The 27,903-nt window shown below is 47.4% G+C and overlaps 1 protein-coding gene across 1 annotated transcript in view; it reads left to right on the forward strand.

Moving 5' to 3' along the window:
* ADAM12 (ADAM metallopeptidase domain 12) overlaps positions 1–27,903 on the forward strand; it is a 298,041-nt gene that overhangs the window by 169,065 nt on the left and 101,073 nt on the right. Inside the window, exon 4 of the mRNA XM_012781371.3 lies at positions 16,489–16,567. Coding sequence (XP_012636825.2) covers positions 16,489–16,567 — 79 coding nt within the window. The remainder of the gene's footprint in view (positions 1–16,488; positions 16,568–27,903) is intronic.

The following is a 27,903-nucleotide window of genomic DNA, read 5'->3' on the forward strand; positions in this document are numbered from 1 at the left end:
ATAAATGCATCCCCTAAGAGGCCTTGTGATAATTAATCTCCCCCTGAAGGATAACAAAACCAGAGTTGTGAATCATGGCTTTGGGCCGAGAGTGATAATCTGCCCTGTCGCTGGAGTTGTGAGCTCTTTGCGGCAGAGGCAGTCGGGCCCGAGAAGGCCTTGAATGCATGTTCACTCGTGATGTTTTCTCAGTTGGAGTCCCCAGCCATATCTTTCACTTCACTTGGGATCACTCTGCAGCTGTTAGGTGTGCTCAGTGCATGGTCTGTTTTGTTTTATTAGCTGCCCAGTTCTCTGACCCTGGGCCTGAGGACCATGGTGACCTGACCCCCTCGGAGGAGTTCTCTGCAGTGTGCGGGGTGAGGGTGAGGACAGCCTTTCTTTATGCTGAGCTCACACGTGGGGTGTCGATTTCCGTCATGCAGCTTTGGGGAGAGAGACTGTAGGAGACCCATGTTGCCGAAAGAAGGGAATAGCAGCTCCAGCCTGCCTTTGGGGTTTACATGCTGAATGGGCTACCCCGAAGGAGGCTGTGGCCCCCCAAGGAAGTCCAGAATGGGGAAGGGAGGGCCTTGCCTCTCCTTCCAAGACCAGCTTGCAGGGCGGCCAGCAGCTGGGCCGGTTTTCCAAAATGCCGCAGTAGGATCCCACCCCTCTTCTGTGCAGCCCGGCGGAACGAGTAAACCGTCAAGTCCCCCAACTCGATGCTCACGTCGTGCAAACATCGCATCACTTCTCTCTCACTCCACGAGAACGGAATGACTAGGGCATGCTTCAGAACTCCTTGTACTGTTCCTCGATTGTTTTTGATGAGAGAAAAAAATTTAGGGCATTCATAGGCAGTTTCCAAAGCAAATCATGTACACAGAAAAAGGAAAATAGACCCGATGCTGTGTTTTTTGGCACTCATCACTGACTGTTTTAGAAACATATGTTTAAAATAAAAACCTTTAGAAATCTCTTCTTGGTGTTCCAACGGTTTGCCTGCTTTGGCTTTTATTTTCCAAGCAATTGTTATTGTTATGATGAAATAACAATAAATGTTTTGTGAAGTCACCCTGAGAGCAGGCAGGCCGAGCTGGGGCGAGTAGGAGCTCTCAGCACCTGGCCGTGCGGCCCGATGGCCTCTGTGTAAACAGGCTTTCCGACCGTGGTGTCCGCCCCTCTGTTTGTAAATTCGCACCTCCCTGTGCTTGAGTCCCGTTCCGTTTGCCCTGGCCTTGGGTCCTCGTGCGGCCATCGTTTCTGGCCATTCGTGCGGGACTCTGGCTCCGAAGGTTGTCCCGGCCTCTCCCCACAGCTGTCCCTCCTCCCTCCCCGGCACCCCCGCTTCTTGAGCAGGAACGCCCCGCTCGCTGGGGCAGGCCCCGCTTCTCCGGCTCTCGGCTGCCTGGGGGGCAGAGGGTAGCCCTGCCAGGCCTCGCTGTGGCCTAAGGGACAGCGACTGCGTGAGAAGCCTGTGCTGCCTCCGCAGTCAGCGTCCTGCTCCCTGCGTCCAGCAGCAGCTAATTCGGTTTCCCCTTCTCTAGGAGAGGCCCGAGCAGTTTCCCCTAGGTGGCGGCTACGTGTTGCTGTGGTGGCTTTAGGAAGGTGGCACTGGTGGCACGGGCCTGAGGCGCAGAGCAAAGGTGTTGGGGCTAGGTGTCTGGGAGCTGTCGCAGGTGGGCTGAGTTTTTCAGGGAAGCCGTGTGCGAAGCCGCCTGAATCTACTGCGACCTGGGCCTGCTGGAGTTTCGTGCGGGCCGGAGGTGTCTCTGGGGAATTTTAGGGCGGCCTTCTTCCTTCCGGAAGTCTGTCCTTCTCCTCCCCTGGTCCTGCAGGGACCACGAGAGACAGGGCCGTCTGTGTTCCAGAGAATGATGAGCAACCTGGCAGTCAGCCTTCCGGTTAATTTTGGGCAGGAGGGGGCTGTGCAGACCGTGGCCGGCCGGTCCGTGCCCGCTCGCGGGCTAACACTGGAAGAGCATGTCCCTCTGTCAGGCGCCACCTCAGAGAGTGGAGAGGCAAAAGCACCAGAGTGACTGCCGTGCTTCCCCTCCTTCCAAATAGACTCGTGAAGGTTATGAAGGTATCTTGTTCCTCATCACAGCTCTCCCCTGGAGTAGCACCCACTGACGTAATTATGCAGTCAGGAAATCAGCCAGCACCTTGCTGGGGGGACCAAAACCAACGTCAGTGAGGGTCAGAAGGACAGTGAATCTCCCCAGATGTGACACCCTGAGGAGGACACGACGTCACCTGGGAAGTATTTTGGATGAGAACTCATAAGCTCGATTGAGTCATAAGAGAATATCAGACAAACTCCCCTTTTTTTTTTTAATGAAAAAAAAAAAAAAAGGACTGGGGGCGTATCCTTCAAAAGTATCATGATCATGAAAGACGAAGAACAGCGTGGGAATGTTCCAGATTCCAGGAGACTGGGGGTGACGAGTGCAGGGTAGAGAACACAGGCGGCACGGAATATTCCCGAATCTCCTGGTGCCAGGTGGTTGCGTGACTCCATGAATGTGCTGGAAAAAACTACAGGTGGTGCATGTTCAGCAGGTGAATCACGTGGTATGTGAACGGCGTCTCAAAGTTGTTAATAAAATGAGAAGAAGAGAGGACGTGACAGGGCAGTGCCCGCCCTGCCCCGGCTGACTCTGTCCTGGAGGGAGCCCGGGCAGCTGTGAGGTGCCCGCCGGGCCAGCTGCAAGGCCCGGGCTGTGAACGGAGGACTAAGGATGTGACGTTTGTCGACACGATGACCACGCCGGTTTGTGGGAAATACCCAGTGAGGTATTTGGGAGTTAAGGGCCATGATGTGTGCAACTTACCTTCAAACGGTCTAGAAAAATAAGATTGTTCAGGTTGGGAGGGGGCGTGAAAGGGAGGGAGGGAACAAAGGATAAAGCAAATGGAATAAAATGTTAATAATGGATGAAATCTGGATAAAAGGTGTACGTACGAGTGTTGGTACGATTTTTATTTTTGCGATTTTTCTGCAAGTTTGAAATCACTTCCAAATAATTGTTAATATTCTTTTCCCCAAAAATACACATTCCTGGTCCCCAAGCCCCATAGATGCCGTCTCCCTGGGGACTGAGGTGGGTCCAGGCCCCTCGTGTGTTCTGACGCTGAGGGCCCAGGCCGGAGCCTGCAGTTCTCTGAACGTGGGGCCCCTGGTCTCAGGGCCCAGGCATGCCCTGCCACGTGGCTCAGGAATTTTCTCTAAACGGTCTGAGAGACTAAACTAGTACTGTATTTTTTTCACAATTTTGTTCCTCCATTGACTTTAAAACTTTTATTCTGAAACTTTTAAAATACATTTAAGAGAAGAGAAAATAGTATATTAATCCCTCTCGCATACCGGTAGTTCTCAACTGAGAGTGGTTTTTGCCTCACAGGGGGCAAGTGGCAATGTCTGGGGACAGTTTTGATTGTCACAACCGGGGATTGTTACTGGCATCCCTGGGCAGAGGCCGGGGACTCTGCTAAGCATTCTCCATTACACCGGACAGCCACCCAACAAAGAACTACCCAGCACCAAACGTCAGCAGTGCTGAGGCTGGGAAACCTGCCCAGATACTTATCACCCAAATTCAACAGGTGCCAAGACTTGCCGCACCTGCTTCCTCTGTTGCTCCCCGTTTCTTAGGTCATTTTAAGTGGACACCATAGTTCACTCTTCAATGTGCATTTCTAAAATAACATGGATACCTTCTTATATAATCCCAGTGCCATTGTTACATCCAACAAAATGAGGATAATGCTCCAGGACCATCTAGTCCAGGCATCCTCAAACTACGGCCCGAGGGCTACATATGGGCTGCCACCACATTTATCCGGCCCTCCAGGTGTTTTTGCTGCTGCTGCCTGTCCTGCTTAGCAGCCGACTCATCCCAGGCCCACAGTGCGCACTCTCCAACGGTCTGAGGGACAGTGAACTGGTCCCCTGTTTAAAAAGTTTGAGGACCCCTGGTAGTCATTAGTCCAGATTCAAATGTCCTGGGTCAGATATTGCTCTGACCCACACAGAGTTGCAGTGTGATTTTTTTTTCTTTTTTAATTTTAATTTCTTTATTTCAGAATATTATGGGAATACATATGCTTTGGTTACATAAATTTCCTTTGCACTGCTCAAGTCAGAGCTGCTGGCATGCCCAGCCCCCAGACATCGCGCACTGTACCCATTAGGTGTCAATTTACTCATCCCCTCTTCCCCTCTCCTACCTGCCTAACGCCTGAGGAATGTTATTTCCATATGTGCATGTCAGTGTTGATCAAGTAGAACCAGTTTGGTGAGTACATGTGTGCTTGTCTTTCCATTCTTGTGACACTTCACTTAGAAAAATGGGTTCCGGCTCCATCCATGATAGTACAAGGGGTATTAGTTCATCATTTTTATGGCTGAGTAGTACTCCATTGTGTATGTATACTACATTTTTTATTAATCCACTCATGGATTGATGGGCACTTGATTGTTTAATTTTGGAAATTTCCCTTATGGGAAAAACAAAGGGCATGAACTCAATATTTTATCCATTTTCTAGTTTGATCCCTTTCCTCAGTCTTTGAATGTACAGGAGTGCACTTAATGCATAATTGTTTTCTGACCCCAAGAAGTGCTGATTAATTCAATAAGCTTGTAGGTGATTATAGTATTTTTTAAATGAAATTATTAGGAGTGATTACTGAGGCGGATCATTGTAAATTACATTGTTTTAGTCAGTAAATTGCGCCTCCCTCCTCCTCAACCTATTTAGCTATTATTTTCCCCAGACACATGGAAAGGTTTCAGCTCTTAATGAAGAACTCCTTTCTGGAGCATGTTTTTAGAATACGAGTTTAGTAGCACACATGATGTAATCTCGATTCCCAGCTTTGCGTGCGAGACCGCTGTGTGAAAATGAAACCGTAAATCCCATCTGAGCTCTCGTTGCTGGGTTCTTTATAGGAAGTATTCCTCGGTTTGCCCTTTTTAACGAAACCACAACACTGTCATCTGAGTAGCAGATCCGTGGCTAGGAAGCCAGAAATGTTGGGCTCACGTTTGTCTGTGCGCTGGCCCCAGGTCCCTCCAGAGAAGTGAAGTCATGTTGTGGGCCGGGCGCATTGAGGAGGTGTCCATTTTCACGTCAATACCCGGGACATCTTGGAGACCGAGCAGTGGAGAAGCTATAGTTAGAAGAAGAAAGCTCCAACTGTTAATGTAGTGCTGTAAGAATTGTCATTGCCTCGTGCCAGCAGCTTTTTAAAAATGCACTCTGAGTAAGTAATACATTAGCATGTCGGGACAGCAGATGAACTCTGAAGATTTCGTAAATGTAATGAATTGCTGCTTCAATCAAATATGAACCAACTCATCACCCCTGTCGTGGTGTTTAACTAATTTTACAGTTTGAGACCATGATGCTAATTAAAGATCTCTATTTTTCACGACCCGGGGTAATATTTTGTCGTGTATTGCATTACTTAACTGAATCAACAAGGTAATTCACATTGCCCTAGCCTAAGAATAACGAAAGTGACATAAAATATTCCCAACCATCATTCTGATTAAACTATTTAAGTGCTCGTAGAAAATTAGCTGTTGGAATTAGCCGAGCTCTTCTGTAACCTAGGGGGTTGGAATTGAATAATAAATTAAGGCGCTGTGGGAAGTGTTCGTTTACCCCTGGGGAGCGCGTGCGGAGCAGGCCAAGCGTGCAGAGGCCCCGCTGCGCGAATACTGATGGGGATGGCCTCCGCCTGCAGAGACGGCCATCAGCGGCCCGCCGTCAACGGCATCTCGTCGCTAGGTTCTTCTCTGGGGTTCTCGACAGCATTCAATGTCAATGCAAAGCCTTTCCGGATTTAAAAAAAAACACACAAAAAACTCAGTTGCTGATCAGGTGGTAACTCAACAAAGCGTTCTGAGAATAGTTACTGGCAAACAGAAATATCCGGCTTGGGTATTACGTGTACTTCTTTTTGTGGTTTCTTTAAAACAAGGAAAACAGAAGAATACTTCCTATAAAGAAACCCAGCAACTAGAACTCAGATGGGATTAATGATTTCATCTTACAGTTTTATATTTTGCAGCCCTCCGTTGTCCCAGAGACGCGTTCTTCTCTTTCCCAGCGGCTCGCTCTCGGGCGGCGGTGCCTGCCTGGGGCTGGCAGAAACCGCGGCCGTTTTCGGAGCTCTCTGACTCAGCCTTGGGGGTCTGAGCAGGCCAAGGCAGTGGGCCTCTGCAGAAAAGGGGGTGTGCTTCAGCTGATGAGGGCTCTGGACACCTGGGTTCACACGCAGGGACCCCTTTTAGGAGGAGGAGAAAGATACCCATCCCAGGATCCAAGCACCTTGCGTGCCCGCCTCAGCACGAGGCTCTGAGCGGCGGGCCGGGCCGATTGAGAACATTCGAGAAAGTTAGGGTCCTTTTCCCCAGCCCAGATCCCTCCTGGTATCTATCTCTTGGCAGCGATGGTGTGGAAATTTGCAGAGCATAGCTGTCTCTGAGCAAGCAGAAAGGGACAAACTTGATCCAACACACATAATGCGAGTTTGGTTCAATGTAGGTCAGTTTTTAAGAGAGCCCAGCTGGCCAGTCTGCCTGGGAGCTGGCGGGCTGGCTTCCGCCTCGGCCAAGAAAATCCCCCTTTGCCTCAGAGCACCAATTAATAAAAGTTCTTCATCGAGCCGTGTGGGTGAGGAAAACGGGCTGAACTGCATCCAGCTTTCTGCAAAACAGCTTACCAGGTCATCAGACCTGGAGTCTTGCTGGACTCCCAGCTTCGGGCCGGGCGGAAGATGCCAGTTACCACCAGCAACCTCTCTAATAGCAGCCGGCAAGGGCGGGGTGGGGGGCACACATACCAGAATCACTTTAAGGCTTAAAGCTGTATGTCCAAAGATTAAAAGGAGTTTTGGTTTGATGGTTCCAAATAATCTGGCTCAACATTTCTTAATGCTGGAAGTTAAGAAAATGCCCTTTGAAAGGGGTATGTTTTTAAAGTAAAAATATTTTTTGTTCTACTGTATGAACTACAGCCCAGATCTATTCTAGATGGTGGAACTTCTGAGGTTTAAATTATCTTTTTTCTGTTGGATTTTTTGTGGGTTTTTTTGATGGTGCTGGTTTTCGTTTTGTAGAACAGGAAGAAATCCCTTTTCATACCCTAACATTGCAGCACAGCAATGATGATTCTATTAAGTATGAGTGCCTTTGACATATTTTTCTCATTCTCAATCATTACATCTGTTTGACAAATAATTTATTGAACACCTACTAAGTTCCAGGCACGAGTGGCCAGGCTGAGGACGCGGGGTGGGGGTGGGGGGCTGGACAGACCCTGCTGTCATGGGGTCTACATACCTCCCCAACAGATCACAGAGCAAATAGACCAGACACTTGCTTAAGGAGCAGGGCAGCGTCCCGGAAGGAAGTCTAACAAGGAGAAGCAGATTTAGAAAGGGGCAGGCAGGGAAGATTACTGCAGATAATGTCATTTGCAGTGAGGGTTACTAGGTGCTGGCTGGGCAGAGAAAGAGGGAAGAATGTTCCGGAACAGGATAAGAAGAGTGTGGGTCTTAGGTAACCAAAGAGAGGCCATCGTGCCAAAGCGGGGTGACGTGTTCGGGCAGAGATATCAGGGTTTCTAGCGTCATGACTGCTTGATTATTTTCAGATAGTATTTAGCACCAATGAATACATATAAATGGGCTTGATTCTTCACTTACATTATTGAAATTTCCATGCACCTTTATGTATGGAATAGGATCAACTTTTCCTAGACTGATGTATATAAAAAGATGACACTCAGGCGATTATTCCCCAGACTTGAGGCAAACAGAACCCTGATTCATACAGTTCCTAATTGTTCTTTTCAGTTTTGACCCATGGCAGTCTGTGGGAAATAGACCAACCCAACCCAAACTGCCGATTCTGTATAATTGCTTTCAAAGACAGAGGTTGCTATATTAAGTACAGCTACCCATCTGAAGGGAGGTGGGCAGAAAAGGGCAAATGTAGCAGTAAGGGAAAATAAAAGTCTCATAAGCACAGCAGTAAAAGTTTAAGCTCTGAAGTCAAAATGCCTACGCAGTGCCATCTGTGTGACTCTGGGCAAGTTGCATAACTTCTCTGTGCCTCCAGTTTCTCATCTCAAAACAAGCACTTGCCTGCCAAGGTTGTCGTAAAAGCTAAATTTTAAAATGCATATAAAGTGCCTTTGCTTAGGAGGAGCTCACAGCAATGTTAGCTACTGACGCTGCTGCTACCGTTATAGCCAACTATTATCTTTCAAAAGGAAGAAGGGAAATTCTGAAGCTTAAGAGAAATGGCTGTTTTGCCTATGTTGGCAGAAACGTTTGGAGACGGCAATGTAAGCTAACCTACTGAATCCATTCTTGCGATCCATTCTGAGACGAGTGGGGCTGGGGTTTTGGTCACCTGTGGGAATAACGGTTTATCGGGCTTTCAACTTTCCCTCTGCATCTATGGCCCTATTTTTCCCTTAAAACTGTGTTACTGAAACTTGATAGGTCTCATAATACGAAGACGGTCATTGTCGCATCAAGAACAGCCTGAAACAGTGTGTAAGTCCACCTTCAAGTCTTCCGAGCTATGTCTGGTCGTTAAAAAGAGGAGAAAGTGACGCAAAGCCTGAGGCCTGTGTCCAGGGACAGTGGGGAGCTGCAGAGGCAGGGGACCGTCAGTTCTCGCTTGGGTTTGTGTTTCAGCTGGAGAATGCAGTGGGCGAGTCAGCCCTGCTGTTCTTAAAGAGAGTTCCACTCTTGAAGTCTGCAGCTGCCCAAGGTGGGGTATGTGAGCGGTTCATGCACGAATCGATAGAATCATCTCAACAGTCCCAGAGGGGGAAGTAACAGCAGCTTATGTCAGTGGAAATATCACATGATTTGACCCAAAACTCTATGTATTCATGACTTACAATGGAAGCAGTATATTAGGAAATTATTTTGAGGGAAACTCCATTGTCCCCTACAGTTTGCAAAATACCGTATCAACAGTTTTATTTATTATAGTTTGTGAAACTAAATGAGAAAGAGCTGGGCAAAGGGAGTCTTTTTTTATTATTATTATTATTCCAGAGGAAAACGAAAGTTGTTTTGATCATTTTGAGTATTTCAGTAGATGGAGAATTACAAAAGAAAAGGGATTATCAGTGCTCCATTGTTCTTGCAGATGCACAGTTCTAAATAGTTGGGACCCCGAAATGCTGAAATTATAACCAAAAATAATTTGAATTTTGTAACGAAACTGAAGAGAAACAGCATAGTGCTATTTTCAAGAGTCCCAGCGTTGAGGAAAAATTATTCCAGGAAAATATAGAGTAGGGTTTGCAGCTGCCTATTTTCCAGGCCTTGAGAAGAGTGTGCTCACGTTTCTCCTTGGGAAGGCAGTTTTGGCCAGTGGTTAGGGAGAGTCAGCCTTTGGAACAGATTAGAGCCAAGTTCCATCTCTGGGGGCTCTGCTGTGTGGCTTTGGACTAGTTACTTGACCTCTCTGAGTGTTTTCTTTTCCTTATCAGGCAGATGATAACAGTTCCTACCCCCAGGGTCTCTGTCAAGATAAAGTGAGAAAGTGCATGTCAAAAACTGGTGGCCTTGGGCCTGGTACCCTGTGAGCAGACAATAAACAGGGGTGGGAGGGAGATGGCAACGCTGACAATAGGAACAGGGCACAGAGGGTGATGGTGGGGACGCTTTGCTTTCACTCTCAAGACCAAGAACCCAGAACTTAAGTTATTTACCAGGTTGTGATAACTTTCTCCAATGGAAAACAAGAAGCACAAATATTTGCAAAGATCAAGTTCTAAAAACAGAAGTTTAAGCAAAATCAAGATGTAGGAAAATACCAGATGTCTTTAATTCTTCTTTTTCATTTTTTTCCTTTTTATCCCTCGGTGCACTGGTTTTATAGAGAGTCATTCAACTGTCTGATCTCTCCATAAAAATAGTCCAGAAGACCCAGTGATACCAGCATTGAGAGTTCCATGATTCCAGCCAGTCTAGAGTTTTTGTTGAAACGCAGAGTGAGCTATTCCAAAGCATGCAGCCTCAAGTCTGAGGGCATACTGGTTTCCCTCTCACTCTTTTCTCTGTATTGATTTAGCTCTGGCTGAGGAATAGATAATTTTCAATAAAGGACATTGATTTTAGTAACTGGGAAAATACTGATCGTGATTTTTAATTATGATTTTTATTAAGTGCTATGTTTTGTTAAAGCTCTAGGCAACTCATAGGAAAGTATCTGTAGCTGTATTTCCACATTCTAGTAAAAGAAAACCATTACCCAAATTTATATATGAATGATTTTCTAATTTGTGGAATAATAACTTGTGATAAAGTAAATACTCGGCAGAAAACTGAGTTGCATACTTTGTTTGAATACCAAGTTGGGTCTACTAGGAAGAAGAAATCACTGAAGCCTACATAGCATGGTGAGATTTAATTGCAAAGAGGATCCGTGCTACCTGCTGGTATTAACTGACAAACAAGAACTGTCTTCTGACGTTTTGTGTGAATATGTTGCACAGAATAATTAAACCTCAAACCATACTTGAGTCTTCAAAGAAATAATGGGAAATGTTGACATGTCATCAATGGGGGTTATTTAAATATTCTAAGTAATTGATGCCAATCTCTTACTTTTCTTTCCCTGTTTCCCTCATTTGAGTAGTTCTAAAATTGATAACAAGTTGTCGGGGTTGATCTCGATGACCCGAGAGCATTTGGAATTCTTGAAGTTACAAGAGAGTGAATGTGACTGTCCCCCTACCCCCACCCCCGTCTGTGATCACTGAAAGCTGATTGAACCATGGTGGTTTTTTTTTTATTTTTTATGTAATCCAATTAGTTCCAACACATTCTATGTAAAGTAGGTTGCTTTCCTATAACAATGACTGTGTTTGTCCTCCATTGATTTATGAAGCGCTCACTGTGCACTGGGCTTGCACCAGGCTCAGGGCTTTTAGCTCAGGGGCTTTTTTTTTTTTTTAGCTCAACCCCATGTGGGAGTAAGATAAGTAAACAAGAAATAAGGCAGAACAGGGAAAGTCCTATGACAGAATCCTGGCAGAACACAGGAGAGAGGTCGGTTCCCTCCCAGGGTAGGGGTAGAGAAAGAGCCCTAGAGCAGACATGCTTAGGTGTTTCTGCTCGCCCACGCTCCAGAGAATGTGCTGTCATGACGAAATCCATCTCATTCCAACCGCATAACTAAATTATATAACGGTAAAGGTAAAGTAGGATAATTTCAGTATTGATCTAAAAACAATTGGAAGGTCATTTTCTTTTTGGTGCAATACTTACATCATTTCAGAAATGCAAGAAATTGTATAAGGAAGAACTTTACCTACATCACAGTGTTTTCACGCAAATTTTAAGTAATCATTTTCAGCTGTATATATCCAAAAACTTTTAAATCAGAAATTTCAGTATTCAAAAGTGCTTGAAAGAATAGATTCTGCATGTCCTCTCTAAATGAAGGGGTGTGCTGCCCGAGCGTCTCCAAACCTTGCACTCCATGGAGTCAGCTGCTTCCCGGACACATCCAAAAGAACCTCTCTCAGCACCTCACACTCAACGTGGCTGAGACCAAACTCGTGTCCTCTCTCTGCTGTAAGGAATCACCTGTCTCCATTGACACCCGCCGAGGTCCCTGGCCGCTGTCATGCGGTTCCTGATTCTGGGCCCCTCCTCAGTTTCCTGTCCTGAAGGCTCGTGGCCTGGCCTGGTGCCGTGTTTGGACACTCACACCAGCTGCCCCGATAACCTGCTGTCTGTCTGTCTCTTTCCCCTCGAAGTCTCAGCCACATGGCTGTCAGAGTGGCCTTTTAGCCCTCAGGAGCTGGTATCTGCTCCGGTCGCTTCTGTGTTCGGTGGTTCACCATGACGTGGGTTGACGTCAGTGACATTTGGCAACTTGTGGGATGTGCCCGCAGCCTCCTGCACCCTGACCACTTGCAGCTCCATGTAGTTTCATGTCCCCTAACTTCATCACCGGCTAGAGGCTGTTTCTGTCCCCCCTGTGTGTTTGAGGGCATGATCACCTCTATCTGGAATGTTCTCCTCTCCAGCCCCCACCAACCCCAACCCAACTCATTCCTCCCCATCTTTCACGACCACTTTGGCGCCACCTCCCCGGGCAGCTGCTGGGTTAGGAGCCTTTCCTGGAACCCTCACAGTGCCCTGGGCATTTCTCTCTTATGGGACCTCTGGCCACCCCGGTCTGCATCCTTCCCCAGTGGCAGCTCTTGGAGTATAAATGAGAAAATATTTAGGTGTTACTTCCAACAGCAGAACAAATGAAAAATGGCAAAATCAACTCCTGGCACATTTAAAATGCATTTTATTTTCTGGTGTCAAGAGAAACAGAATGCCTCGTTAGATCAGCTAATCTAATAAGCAGAGAAAAAGAATGTTCTCGTGAAATTACGCATTCACTTTCTGTTTCCATCTGCTGACACGAGAGGGTCCATATAATTGGATTTTCTCTTTAGGGAAAGCTGCAGGCTCCAGGCTGCTGCCGCCACATCTCCAGAGTCGCCACTGTCCACCCACCCTCTTGGCTTTCTCCAGGGGCTTTTCATGTCCAGCCCCTTTTAAATAGACACACATCTTAGCAAGCCTCTGTCGAGCACCTTCTTGGTTTTGTCCATGCTCCCCAGCAAGCCACGGTACTAGAGCAGGATGTGGGATGTGTGTCGGCCCCTGAGCAACAGGGACAGCGCCTGCCAGGTTCTCAAATTCATTCATTCATTCATTCATCTATCTACTCAACACATTCAGCCCTTAGAACAGCACCCCTGCAGCTAACGCTCAGTAAATGTCGCTTGACCAGCTGGTAAGGTGTCCGGTTCAGCACAAGCTCCAAAGCAAACCCACCTGGGTGCTGCCACCATGGGGTGGGGCCTTGAGCAGGTCACTTGGCCTCCCTGTATCTCGGTTTCCTCCTCTAAATTGGGATAGAAACAGTGTCTAACCCATAGCGCTGGATGCTATCAGGATTCAGTGAGATACAAAGGGCTTAGCCCAGAGTACGTGCTGCAGGCTCTGCCCGGCTGGAGGGTAGGGACACAGGCATGAGCAGAGATTCCTCCTTCGGCTTAGGAGCTCGACGGGAGAAATGCACAGATAAGCAGACAGACGCAAACACAAAACGGGAGTCTGTGCGGGAAACCAGAGGAGTTCCCGGATGTGGGTGGCGGTGATGATTCAGCTGTTCTGTGTAAGAGAGCAGGGGAGGCCCCTGGGGAGACGGTGTTTAAACCCAGAGGAAGGATGAAAAGGAGCCAGCCTGCTGAAAAGCATGTGAGGAATGTTCCAGGCACAGCGTATAGCCAACACAAAGGGCCTAGGTGGGAGAGGGTCTGGAATGTTCTAGAACCAGCTGGTGTTGGCTGGGGTAGGGTGTGCCACAGGGAAACCGGGCACAATGCACGTGCGGTGGGAGGGTGGCGGGGGAGCTCGTGGGCACTTCCTCCGAGGCTGTGGGGAGATGCGGGGGTTTCGCACCGAGGGCCGCGGGAGGCGCTGGAGGGTTTCCGGGGGGTGACATGCTCTCTGGTGGGACCTGGGGACACCCTGAGCTGGCGCTGGGCGGAAGTCAGAGCAGGGCCCCGCAGCATGGGGTCTGTTTCCAAGGGTGTGGGTCGCACAACACTGACTCCCAGAGCCACCACTGCAGAAGCACAAACCCTGGGGCGTCCAAGCTGGGCGGGAGCTCAGACGAGGGCCGGAGACCTTCCTCCATCTCTCACGCCGGTCCCCGCGTGTGACACCGGGGCTCGAGAAAGCCCGAGAGCTCCCAGGTCAGGGTGCCGGGGCGCACGCCTGGAGAGCCAGGAGCAAGGCGTCAGTTTGGGGGGGGGGGTTTGGTTTGCTTTTTTTCTTTATTTAAATCGACAGATCGGTGCATGTTTTTGTCGTGTGCAACATATTGTTTTGAAGCGTGTGTACGTCGCAGGATGGTTAAATGTAGCTAATTAGCAAGTGCCTGGCCTCACGGGGTCCTCATTTTTGCGGTAGGAGCACGTGGCATCCACTCTGCACGTTTGGAGAGCCTGTCGCGCACCGAGCACCGTTCTTGCTGGCTTTTGTCCCCTTCCTCCGCTCCTCTTCCCCTTCCTAGCCTTCAAAATGCCTTGGGGAGATACAACATACACAAGTGCTACGACAGCATCTGAGCTGTAAATCAACGTGTCTCTTCCAGATGGTATGAGAAAACCCGAAAAGGAGCGCGTGGCTCGGTGCTGGGCCGCGGTGGGACACGCGGGGGCCGTGAGCAGAAGCCCCCGCCTCACCTCCTTCCGACAGGAGGAAACACACAGTAGTACTTAGGAACTCTCTGGAGCTCAGAGTACGGCTGGGCTTGTATTCCTGTTTAACTCAAATGACGTTTGGATGGCCGTGAAAAGCAGTAGGGTTTTTTTTTTTTTTTAGGCAAAAGCATTCATAGGGCTCTGTGTTGCTGTCCTGAGTAGTCATGTTTTCAAAACCTTCCAATTATTTTTACTGCTGCTAACCCCAAAATCACTGTGTCCACCACGCACTCGCTGACAGCCGTCCAGCAAAAGCTCGTCCTGTCTAATCCCGAGCCTTCCTGGTGGGTTTTCCATGTCTCTTGTGCCCACGATGAACTTTCCCCTCTAGGCCCGGACGGGAGCCTTCCAGACATGTCTGTCCTGCAGACTTCTTCCCATGTCACTGTAATGTTTGGTAGTTACATACCCATTCATTCGAAATAAAGATCCAGCATTCTTAAGACCCGAACTACTAAATTATCAATAAAACGTGAGATGAGTAAAAGTACGAACGAATAGTAAACAATATAAGGAATGGTGTAATTTAAAATACGTTAAATCTTTCTTTTTCTTTCTCTTCCACTTTGACCCACTGTTCTCCTTCGCTAAGACCAGCGAGGCCGTGGCGGGTCCTGCCCCAGTTGGGTGCCGGGCCCGTGTGTCCTCCTGCTTGCGCCTCTGCAGCTCCGCCCCGTTCCTCCCGCTGCTCCCCTCCCGTCCCCATCTTTCTGCTTCCACTCAGAACCCCCTGTGGGGAGATGCCTTCACTCCTGGGCCAGCCCCCTCCCTCCTTCACACCCCTCTTGCGGGGGTCACGTCTGTGGTTGCATCCTCAGAGCCTTGAGAACAAAGAGGAAGGACCTCGACCCCGGAAGTCCCAGCTCGGAGCATGCCGCCGTGGGGAAGATTTGTGATTAGTTCAGCTGCTCAGGTCACGTGTTCATTTCTGGGTCAGGAGTTGGGGGGACAAGGCGCCTGTCACCCCCCAGAACCAGATGGCGCAAAGAGCATCTTTGAAGACGTGGAGACGGGCGGGCAGACAGCACCAGCACCATCACTATTTAAAACTCTTGTCTCCTTACTGTCCAGACAGATAAAATCCAGGTCCTGTTTAAAGCCCTTCCCCGTCTAGCACCAACCTGCCTCCCAGATTCCAGACTCCAGATTTCCTGGCCTTGCCGTGGTCTGCCTGGAATCCCCTTCTCCTCCCGCCCCTCCCGTGCCTGGCCGGCTCCTGCTTTATCTGTAAGGAGCCGGCAGCTGCCTCTGCAAAGCCCTCCCTCCCCACACCCCACTGATCACGGTCTGTTCTCTGGGGAAGACCGGGTCCTGCGCTGCGATGGTCCTCCCCACGCTGGATTATTTGTCTGTCACGTCGCCAGGCTACAGTGTCCTCAAGAGCAGGGGCTGGGCTTCCTTGTCTTTGTATCCTACCAGCTAGCCACTCTCACATAGTAGGTGCACAGGAGGGACTTGCTGTGTTATAAAAAATAAATCGTGCAAGTTATATAAGGGTAAAATCATGCACGTTATATAAGAAATGGAAAAATAATTTGAAACCTGCATAACCCATGCTTTGCTCTCTTCAGTGAAGATCTAGTTGACCACATACGGTTTTAGTTAGGAGTAACGGGGGGTTTTCTCATCTTTCAATTTATCTTAGAAATTCAATATTTCAGTGTGTCCAAAATCATTTTTCCTCACCTCATACATACATCCCTGCCTTTGACATTTCATTGTTGTTCTAATCTCTTCTGTGACATTTCACTGTTGTCAGCGGGTTCTCTCACCTGCAGGAGAACCAGCGGGGAGGGGCAATGCGTGATCCAAAACTATTTTCCCAGCAGGTGGCTGAACCATCAATTCTAGTCAGCAGAGCCTGAGACTTCCAGGAAGGTGATTTTCCCAGGTCCGAAATCCGCCTGTACTGCTCGCAGAAGAATGTGTGCGCGCGGGCGTGTGTGTGCCTGTCCCACGTGTGCGCTGTTCAAAGCACGCATGTGTGACTCGTGCCTGTCTGTGTCTCTTCCAAATTCGCTCTGGGTAACCCAAACAGGTCGAACTCCTTTGGGGAGCCTCATCAGATGATCTATAAAATAAGAAGGGGCCACACATTGCTGCCCTATGGCCTAGACGTTCACAAGCCACATACCGATGCGGTACTGAGCTCATCTTTCTATGTTGTTTTATCTTTCCACAGAGGTCTCATTGCCAGCAGTTTCACGGAAACCCACTATCTGCAAGATGGTACTGATGTCTCCCTCACTCGGAATTACACGGTAATTCTGGCACATTTGGGTCCCCATGATACCATGCTGTCGAGTCTGTGCTTCAACTTTATGGCTGTTTTAGTCTGAGCAAAGCCACGTGCCCACATTCCTAACTCTGGCCCGGGAAGCACCTGTGGTGTGCTCCTGGGTGCCGCGGAGCGTTCCGTTGTAACCTCGAAAGCACCCGGCTCTGGCCAGGCATGTGCCAGGACGGCCCTTGGAGGAATAGGCTGGCCCCAAAACTGCCTTCCAAGGACTGTGGGTGCTGCTTTGCGCAAATCCTTTTTAGAAAACCCAGCCAAAGTTAGAGGCGGCGTGGAACGCACTCGTGCCTGCCCGAACGTTGCTGCGTCCAGCGCTGATGGACGGAAAACTGACTCTGCTTAACCTCTTGCGCGCGGGCCCCTGGTGTGGTTCCGTAGCATAGGTGTTAAGGTGTTATGATATAAAATTTATTACCTCTTAGGCAGCTTTTCCGGTGTTTGACCTTTCAGATGTAAACTGGACAAATGCTCACTTTGTGTGTTCCTTTAACAAAATTTGACTGTTGACTGTGCACTGTCTGTGACCGGCCACGCCCGGAAATGGGGGTTCAGAACCGGACAGAGTCGCTGCCTCTGAGCGCTCAGAGGGTCACTTGTTTGAAAGAGCTGTGGGTGTTTGTTTTTTAAAGGGTGAGAGTAGAAGCAGGCTGTACGTGCACCACTGGAGGTTGTCAAGTAGCCGTTGTCATGCCAACACTTTCCCTTATCGGGTGTGAGCGCTTGGCACTTACAAACCCGGTCCCTTCAGCCCGCCAGGAGCTTGCTGGAGGGAGCTGCTGTAGCCGTCCCGCTCGGTGAAAACACATAGCAACGCTGGATAAAATATAAGCATGTAGGAATTTTTGCTAATGCCCGGTCAAACATGAAAGAGAGTCAGAGAAATCCCCACGGGGCAGACACAAAGAGCGGATGTTTCCCCAGAGAAACATCTTTGGGAAGATGTTTCTTTGGGAAGATGTCTCACTTCTCATAAGAGACGTGAGCTGCTGCAACAGAGAGGAAGAAGTCTCCCAATCCAGAGAAGGGGCACGACAGAGCATTGTCTGCCAGGTGTTCTGGATTGAGAAAAGATTTCACAAAGAATAGAGACATCGAACCCCCAGTTTGTCTGGTGTGTAGACGTTGGAAATGGTCTAGGCCTGTGTCCAAATTTTTAATACCAGCACAGGAATGGGGTTCCTAGTCAAGATACTGACCTCAAAACTGGTCCCAAATCAGAGAAAGCCCCAAAGACCCAGCCGGAAGCCCACCCCGAAATGCTCCATAGGGATATTTCTGCAACCCACGTTACACGAGATAGATGTCCATGTGAAAAAAATTAACAATGAAAATATTAAAGATGAGCCCCAAGTCAAAACTGCAAACCACACAGTGCAAAAAAGCCCCTGTAAATGAGAACCACAGGATGAGAGAAATGAGAATTAACACCTCCAAGAACACAAGAGAATAGAAAAATCAGAGAAAATAGTTTCAAGAGAACAGAATAGATCTAATAGAAATTGCATAATGGAAAAAAAAAAAAAAATGCAGTAAGAAGCTATGTTTAAACTGAGCATGACGAGGCTGGCCCTGAGTCAATGAAAGGTAATTCTTGACGAAAACCCACCACGTCCCAGCAGGAAGAACAAAAAGAGACGCGGTCCAGGATGGCTCATAAAGGCAGTGCAGGATACTAGAGATGAACCCTCACAACCACCTGAGACAAAAGAGAGATTTGTACAAAATAATGACAATTAAACCAACAACTATTTTTTATTTAGCAACTGTGGCATTAAAACTTCAGAGAGCTAAGGGAAAATTACTGTCAACCGTAATTCTATACTCAACTTACAAGAACAAAAGTGAAATGGACATTTCTATGCAAAGATGAGAGAATTTACTACTCTGAGATTCTAACCAAGAAAGAATGACTAACAAAGAATATCTCAGTAGGCAGGAAATTGATCACAAGCTTCCAGGGCAGGAAGTCAGAGGCGCTAGTAAGCAAAATAATGTGAATATATGTAAAGAAGCTACTTAAAATAACAGTTACAACAATAATGACTGAATCTGTGTGGTTGAAAACAAGATGGGCATGTAGATTTAAAACAGTTTAAGAATTTGTAGTGGACTGGAGAATAGCAGGCTTGCTGATTAACTTTATAACTTTGATATAAATTTTAAGTATAACCATTTAAAGAATAGAAAAATAGAATGCACAATTCCAAATAAAAAGAGTGAATAAAAATAGCATTTCAACTCAGTAGAGGGCAAGAAAGAAGGAAAAGAATTAAAAAAGGAACAGTAAATACAAAACAAAAAATAATAAGGTAAAAATGAGCTGACATGTTGATCTCATTATATGTAAATAGATTGAATCTGTTGGTGAAAATAAAAACAGTATCTACTGAGTGTTTAAAATAAAATCCATCTACATAATTTTTACAAGATTTTCACTCAGAATAAAAAATAGTTATGTGAGAGGAAAGGAATAGAAAAAGATACAGTAGACAAATCTTAATCCAAGGAAATCTGCTATATTGATATTAACCTCAGATAAGCTAGACCTTAAGGTGAAAAAAGGTCATTATCAAGGATAAAAGAAGTCATTATATAATGAGAAAAGGATGGTAAGAGAATTTCAAAGCCCATATATAACAGCAAAATAATCTCAAAATGTATAAGGCAATAATAATAAAAATCTAAATCTAACTTTTAAATCTAATTATAGATTCAACTTGAACTAAGCTTTAGCCCAACTTCTAACTAAAAGATTTCTTAAAAATAAAAACAAAAACTGTTAAAAATTAGGCATTATTGGCTAAAGCTGTTTTTGCCTCTAAGTTTACTAAAAAAAAAATCTCCAGTATTGACATAGCACTTAAACTCAGCAATTTTTCCTCAACAGAAAACTGTCTAGATGTAAAGTTGATATAGTTTAATTGACACATCCACAACCAGAGTGGGAAATTTAATTATACCTTTCTCAGAAATGAAGGTTTTTAAAATGAGCAGAAATTAATGAAGACAAGAAAAAATAAAGAAACTCAAGAAAGAGAATAAATAAATTAATCGAAGCTGGTCATTTGAAAATACTAATAAAATGAATAAAACATTAATTAAGAAAAAAAGAATTCCCAAGTAAACAATATTAGTAATGTAAAAAGGGCTATAACTATTGTTAAAATCGCAATAATGTTATGAACAATACTAACCATTTTCTTTAAAATATAAGTTCTTAACGCTGGTTCAAGATGAAAGAGAGAAATTTAATTATAACTACATAAAGTAATAATGGTATTTTTAAGGTCTACTCATAAAAATAACAGATCCAAATGATTTAACCAAGTGAGCTTTACCAAATGTATCAAGAACAAATGGTTCCTGAGAATAAAAGAATATTCTTTTTTCAAAGAAGGGGGTGAGAGGAGCTACCAAAACCAGAAAAAGGGTGTACACAAATGAATCTTATAAACTAGTTTCAGTTATGAACATAGTTCCAAAAATCCTAAGTAAAATTTATAAACCCTATTCAGTGCATATTTTAAAAATACTTTTGACTAAATTGTACTTATCTGTGGAATGCAAGGATAGTTCAACCTTAGTATATCTAGCAATGCATTATAATAATTCAACACAGTTTCTTTAGATGAAAAGTATTATAATTGATATTTTATAATCTATACTATTTGTTTTCTAGATTATAATACCTCTTTTTTATCTTAATCTATTATGTGTTTTTATAGGAAAATGTCATGACAATCTTTAAACATATTCTTTAACTTTTACTTTTTTGGTTTATTTTTATTTTTTTTTATTTCAGCATATTATGGGGTACAAATGTTTAGGTTACATATATTGCCTTTGCCCTGCCTAAGCCAGAGCTTCAAGTGTGTCCACCCCCAGATGGTGCACACTGTACCCATTAGGTGTGAATATATCCATCCCCTCCTGCCCCCCACTTGCCCAACACCTGATGACCGTTACTACTATAGTGCACGTAAGTGTTGATCAGTTAATACCAATTTGTTGGTGAGTACATGGGGTGCTTTATAATAGCTTTTGTGGGTGGGGAATGTCCCCCATCTCATCTTTCTGCCCCCAGAAAGGCTCACATAGCATCTTACATGTACTGCAGTTTCAAAAAATGTTCTGTCTAGCCATTACAGTGCCCTTGGTGATGCCCTCCAGAATTCATTCCTTCATGTATTCGTTCAGCAAACATTTATTAAGCACCGTCTGTGTGCAGACACTATTAGGCTATGGGGATACAGGTTGAGTAAAACATATTCCTCAGAATATAGATTCTACTGGAGAGGCAACGTATTTTAAAAGCATAAAAACAATTATGCTTTAATATAATTACTACAGTAAAAAAGTGTGTACAAAATTTTACAAAGTATTAACTAGGGGCTGGTTTTAACTCTTTGGAGGCCATTTCACTAAGGAAGTGATATTTGCTCTAGGTCTTTAAAAGTGGGTAAAGAAGACAGCACGATGGGTGTGAAAACCTTCACTGCTAAGAAGTTTTGACTATCTTATTGAAAACTGGGAGCCAGAGCAAATGTTCGTGCAGCAGAATGGCACATCCAGGTCTGTGCTTTAGAAAGGGTCTCTGACACAGCAGGATGGGAGAAAGAGTGGTAGAGAGAAGACGGGAAGATTTGTGAGGGGCCCTCTGTGGTTGCTGGCGGTGGTGCCTGCAGAAGTGGGCCTTGGAAGGGACGGTGACTGGCCAGGATTGAGAGCACCTGAGGAGTCAAAGGAGGCACTGTCTGGGGTTAGAGGGTGAGGGAGGTGTCACCAATAGGGCTTTCCCTGCCACTTAGGACTTCGGGTGGGCAATGTGCTCCTCTGTGGTGCCGTTCAGGAGCAGTTGTGGGTTGGGAGGTGGAGGACAGGAGTCGCCGTCCGTCACGTTGAGCTTGCCGTGGGACAGCAGAGTGGAGGTGCTCAGTAGGCAGGTGGGCGTCTGCGAACTTGGATTCCAGGAGAAAGAGGCCTAAAGTGACATCTGAGGGTCAACCTCATGTGTAGCTGATAGTTGGTGCCATGAATTCACGCTTGACTTTTTTTTTCCCCCCCTAAGATCTCATTTAAAATGTGTCTTCAGACTTGGCACTAGGGCTGTCTCCACAGTGTAGACTGTCACTCCAAACAGGAACAGAAAAGAGAGATCCTAGAACTACTGCAACGACAGGCAGGCCCGGGTCTTCCAAGTGCCCGTTATCTGCCATTGGGAGTGGCACTCGTGTAGACAGACATCTCTTAGACTGTGTAAGATAAGCTTCCAAAGTTGTTTTCATAGTAATAGTTTCGTGTTTTCTGTTTCAGTCTCCCTTACTAATTTGCTTTGTTTTAGTCAATTTTCCCCTACTCTCTCCTTTGGGAGGAAATGTGGTGAGAGAAGAAGAAGAAAAGAGGGGTTTAGATAAACAAGAAAGAGTCCAATAGCTGCCAGGGCTTTTCTAGACATAATGTGCAAAAGCTGAAGGCCACAGATCCACGTTTGGTAGGAAGCAGCCCGGGCAGAAGGGCTCTGGGGCCTTAACGCTTGTCTCCGTGCCGTGCGAGACTGTGTTTTCTGTGTTCTGCGATGGATGTGTGATCAGAAGCAGTGTCTTTGCATTCTTCCTTCTCCTTGTTCTTCCAGGAGGTAACGAGACACAGGGCCGAGCAGTCCATCCCTCCCCCAACCCAGGAGGGTGGGAGGAGGCAGAGCCTGACACCCCTGATCCCTGGTAGCCGGGGAGCCCGGCCTTGGCAAGGCAGTGAAGCTGGTCCTGCTGCCTTCCTTCCCCGACTTCCCCACGGAGTCGTGGTGTCTGCAGCCCACCTTCCCCAAGACGCGACGTCCCAAGGCTTCGGCTGGCAGGAGAGGTTAGACAGTGCAGGAAGCCTCACGTCTGCCCAGGCCCAAGCTGGTGCCCCCTTGCAGACTGTGCCAGGAGCCCGTTTTCCTGGAGGTCATTAAGCCAGTGACGTATTCTGATCTTCATCTGACTCTTCGAATTTATCTTCAGTGTGTGGAGCAACTGGAAGATAGATTAATCGGCACCCAGAAACAGCCAGCACATGTGACTTTCGTAATTAGAAAAGTCATGGGCCGGGCGCGGTGGCTCATGCCTGTAGTCCTAGCACTCTGGGAGGCCGAGGCGGGAGGATCACTCAAGGTCAGGAGTTCGAAACCAGCCTGAGCAAGAGCGAAACCCCATCTCTACTATAAATAGAAAGAAAGTAGTTGGCCAACTAATATATATAGAAAAAATTAGCCGGGCATGGTGGCACATGCCTGTAGTCCCAGCTACTCGGGAGGCTGAGGCAGGAGGATCACTTGAGCCCAGGAGTTGGAGGTTGCTGTGAGCCAGGCTGACGCCACGGCACTCACTCTAGCCTGGGCAACAAAGCGAGACTCTGTCTCAAAAAAAAAAAAAAAAAAAAGAAAGAAAAGTCATGACTTTTCTTTCAACCCAGCAGCTACCTTCTCCTGTTCCTTCGAATGCCTTCTTGGCTATTAGCCACGTGACCGTTGAGATACGGAGGGAAGAATCTTGTTCGCTAAATTAAAGCCACAGCCCTAACAGCCGACCCTTCCAGCGGGACTGCCTTAAGGAGAGTCTCGGGCCTTGTGCTGTTTCATGGCAGGGACAGATGCAGCTTTGGGGGTTTTGTTTTTATTGAATCCGTCTGGAAAACAAAACAATCTGCTGACTCATCTCCTCATCCTCCAAAGTCAGCACACAATGCACTTTCCTAAGTTTAAAATTATATAAAAAATAAGAACCACTTTTTGTTAGCCATATTGCCTTTTTTTTTTTTTTTTTAATTTCTCAACAATGAGTGTGAGCTGGTTGACTCAGAATAGTGGCTGATTTTAATCTTGGAGTTGATCACTTGTCTTTCCTCTAGACTGTCCTGCAGGATGAAGTATTTGTAACTTCATCCTCTGCTGGCCACGTGGCAGGGAGGACTGTGTTTTATATTGTTAGGTTTAATAAGGCTTTCAGGAGACGATGGAATGTGCGTGACATTTGTGCTATTTACATCCCAAGAGCCGGCTCTGGGAAAGGCTGGCACAGCCTCCCAGAAAGGCTAAATGTTGTCGTGCTTTGCTGGAAGTGCACTCGTCTGTCACAGGCATGTTGTCATCCGAGCACCTGTGCCGCAGCAGGCACTGTGACCACCGCTGAGAATACAGCGGGGACTGTAGACAAGGGGGCCTACGTGGGGCTGGAGGGAGACGTGGTTATCCAGTTAATCACAACGTGGCTGACGTCTGGGCTGAGTGCACCAGGGGAAAGGCTGGTCTGGCGGATCACGGAAGGCTTCCTGGAGGAAGGAACCTGTGAGCCAACCCAGGAGAGGGAGGCGCACGGGCCGGTGCAGAGTTTTACTTGGTGATGAGGAAGCGTTCGGGAGTTGACAGAGATCGGACAGTGCAGGGCTAGGAGACCGTGCTGATAAACTTGGTCACAACGAGGGAACGCAGAGAAACAGCTAAGAGGTCTCAACCTAGGGGGTGTTGGGACCATGTTTGGGCTTCGAAAAGCCCCCCACTAGCTGCAGCAAGAAGGAACGGTCAGAGCAAGAGGGGGACTTCATCACGATCAAGCAGGTGGCTCTTGTGGAAGAACCTGAAGTCCAGGTGAGAGGAGATGGCCTGGAGGCCAGGGGCATGGAGATGAGGAGCAGTGACCCACAGACGTGAGCCTCCCCACTCGTCCATGATTCTCGCTGGAAAACAAGCTCGAGAGTGTTTGCTGTGACAGGTGTTGAAGGGGACCAGTGGATGTTAACTGAGGCTGGACCATCAGGTGCCATTGGAATCCGGTACTTCAGCCAAAGTGGTGTCTCGGTGGCATCCCCTCCATTTCCATGGCAACTATTGGTCATCAAAAAGCAGCAGGATCTTCTACAGTTGGCTTGGACTAAATGTCAGAGCAGTGGATATTAGGGAATCAACCCCAGCCCATTCCAGTTAGAGAGCATCTGAGAAGGATGAAAGGTGATTCTGGAGAGAAGTAGGAAGTCAGAGATCATTCACCTCTTGCATATGTGACAGGTATGAGCAAGGCCCACTGTCATATCCTTAAAAAACAACTTACAGTGGTCGGGATGTTCCCGCTGGCGCTGTGCTGCAGCATACCCAACTCACCAGCGCTTCCTGCCCGCCTCCCCCCAGGCGGCCGAGGCACCCAGCACGGACGCCTTCTCCCCCCTGGGGTCTTCACCCACGTCCTTCGTGGCACGTCTTACGCGTGCCCTGTCCTCCTCCTCTGTCACGTGGCTGTGCCAGCCCAGGTCCTCCCTGCCACAGCCGGGAGATGTTTTAGCCACTGCCTTTCTCCTTGTTTCCAATCTTACCTAGTTTTAATCCAGACCCTACTGCTGCCTGAACAATCCTGCTAAAACATCTATGTATGTCACAAATGTGCATTTGTACTTTGATCCTCCCAAATCAACAGCTTCCCCCGATGCCGCCTCAGTCAAGTTCAAATTTCCTACATTGGTATTCACATTCCACAGTGATGACACACCTGCCTTTTCATGCATGCATGCACTCACTCATTCATTCATTCATTCATTTATTCATTCATTCATTCATCTGCTCAATCAGCAAATGTTTGCCCAACATGAATAGAGCTAACGTTGAGTAAACTTCAACGACAGGCCAAGGTACTGTGCACAGCACTTCTTATACATTTGTGTTGTTTGGTCCTCACCATAATTCAATGTTTCCTATTTTTGTACCCAGAGGAGGAAACTGGACATAGAGGGGCTAAGTAGGTCAAGCCCGCAGCTAATAAGGATTCAAACCCACAGAGTCCGATGCTAGTGTCTGAGCTCCTGGTCTGCGGCCATCCCACCCTGCATGAGCCCGATCCCATCTGGCCCTGGGAGCCGAGCAGGGCCGGGCCTGGCTGGCACTTGGCTGGGAGAGTCTTGAGCACCTGACACTGTGACATGCCGCCTCTGATTCACCTGGAGCAAAACCCTGACGTGTCCGTTGCGCGTCTCTGGCCGCGCTGCTTGCCGTAATGCAATTAGTTAAACTGCGGCGAGGTCGATTCCGGAACAGACGGGCGTGCATCTCATCTGCACAGGGAGACACCCAGAAAATGCTGCTGGGGAGAGCAGAGGTGTTGGCTGAACCGAAGTCCTGGAATGTGGAGAGAGGAGGGGAGAGGCCAGAACAGGCCTCTGGGAATCAGCTAACCGCACACTTCGAGGCCCAGCTTGAACTCAGCCAGGGAAGGTCCCAGGCTTTGTGGCCAGGCTACGGACGGGAGGACACGGCCCCCGTCCTCGGGGAACGTATAGTCTAACAACAGATGGTTCAACGTGTCTCTGACAAAAAGGTTTCAAGAGCCAAACCCACGTCCCCAGAGGAGCTCCAGGTTTGGGTGACCTTCCCAAAAGTTGTCAGGAAGGGGCAGGCTCTGAGCTAGACCACCGGTCTGGAGGCAGGATGGGTGGAAGTTAGGATCACAAGCCGTGGCGTCAGACTGCCCGAGTTCAGATCCCAGCAAGCACTGAACCGGCCTGTGAGATGAGAAGATGGAGCAGCTAGACGCCAGGCCTGGCGCGCGGTCAGGCCTTTGGGAGAGTGAGCCGGGCAGCCACGGCCATGCTGACAGTCATCTCACAGCGGTTCTCTGCCACGCTGTGCCACGTGTTCCTCCCGAGTCCCTCGTAGATCCTGATGCAGACGAGAAAGTGGGTGGGCTGCACCCAAGAGCAAGGTGCAGGGATGTGCTGGTGACCGTGAGTCTCCATCACATAGCACCTGGCACCAGTAGGGTCTTCCGACCCCTGCCCCGCCAGCTCCCTCCTGTCTATTTCACACAACATCCAAGATGATTTGGAGCTGGGAGTTCGTGACAAGTGAGAAAGTATAAGCAAATAGCACTTGCTTCTGTCTAATGGGCCAGTTTCTCTCTCTTATATCCATTCATTCATTCAGCAAAAATACACCGAGCTAGGGTGTTCCATGTGGAGGAAGATAGCAGGTAGAAAACAGAGCTTACGGCAAAATGGGATGGAAATATTTGTGTTCTTATTTCAGATTTGTAGCAGTGCCTTACATTTTATGAATTGCTTCCCCATGTCATATTTATTGGGTCCATTAAACCCTGGGCAAATAAGGGTTCCGTAGGAGGGAACAAAGGCCTGGACACAGTCATGCTGAGATACAGGCTGATAACAGACACGCACATACATGCATACACATGGCCTTGCACACACACACCCATGCACATACACACACACCTGCATACACATTTACACACACAATGCACACATACATACACGTGCACACACACGCACTCACCCTCAGACCCCTCCTATCTGCAGGCTTTTCTCTGAGATTAGAAGTGACTTGACTTTCCAGTGAGTCCATGAGTGACCTCACGCTCAAGAAAAACATTCCGCCCAAGTATAGATTTTAGGCGATAGCTTGGTAAGCTTTTCCTTTCAAAAACACAAAGCTGTGCGGCCATGTGCTCCTAGCCACAGGGTATGCGGGGAGGCCCCTGGCCTGGAGCCCAGCGCCTGCCTGGGCTCCTGCCGTGGCTCCTGCCGCCCTTAACTGACGCTGTCTAATAGCTTTGAAGCTCAGTCAGGCTTCAGCCTTTGCATCTGTTCGGGGAAGGGGCTGGCTGAAAGAGAAGGGTTGGCCTTAGATGGCCCAAAGCTTGTTTCCAGCTATAACATTCTGTGATTCAAGCCCTAAATCAAGATAGTCTGGCGTGTTGCATCTGGTGGTGGGACGGGGGAGGTCCTGCGAAGTCCCCCAAAGAAGCATTGAAAATGACTTCCACTCAGCAGACGCTCCCACGGACTGTCCGCTGGCAGTCCTTTTCAATTACAACGTCAAGCCATTTTCGTTACCACGTTAGCGTATAAAATTCCTTTCTTTCTGGTCCACTGAGAGTTGGCTTTTACAGAAGTTCGATTTTACTTCCCACATGGCATAGAGTTGAGGGCTGCCAACTTTCAAGTTCAAGAGTTCTTATTCCATCTTCCTCTTACCCACTGTTATGTTAGATTGATAGTATTTAAGAGAAGGAAAATTTATTTTACTGGAGTGGGGAAATGCATTAGGTTAAGTAATAAGTCTGTAAAATACATGGTTAGAGGCTTCAAAAAGGAAAAGATGTAATTTTGTGGTTATGCATGTTTGGGACTCTTTTCTATGTCATGTTTTGTTGGGAGAAGCAGAATGTAGCGGCTCAGCAGAACGAGGCAAAGACGACTGTCCCAGCAGGGCAGTGTCCTGTTCAGCGACGTCTCTAGAGACAGGAGCACGAGGGAAAGAGAGGC

Source organism: Microcebus murinus, chromosome 14 (genome assembly GCF_040939455.1).
Source record: "Microcebus murinus isolate Inina chromosome 14, M.murinus_Inina_mat1.0, whole genome shotgun sequence".
Taxonomy (NCBI): Eukaryota; Metazoa; Chordata; class Mammalia; order Primates; family Cheirogaleidae; genus Microcebus; species Microcebus murinus.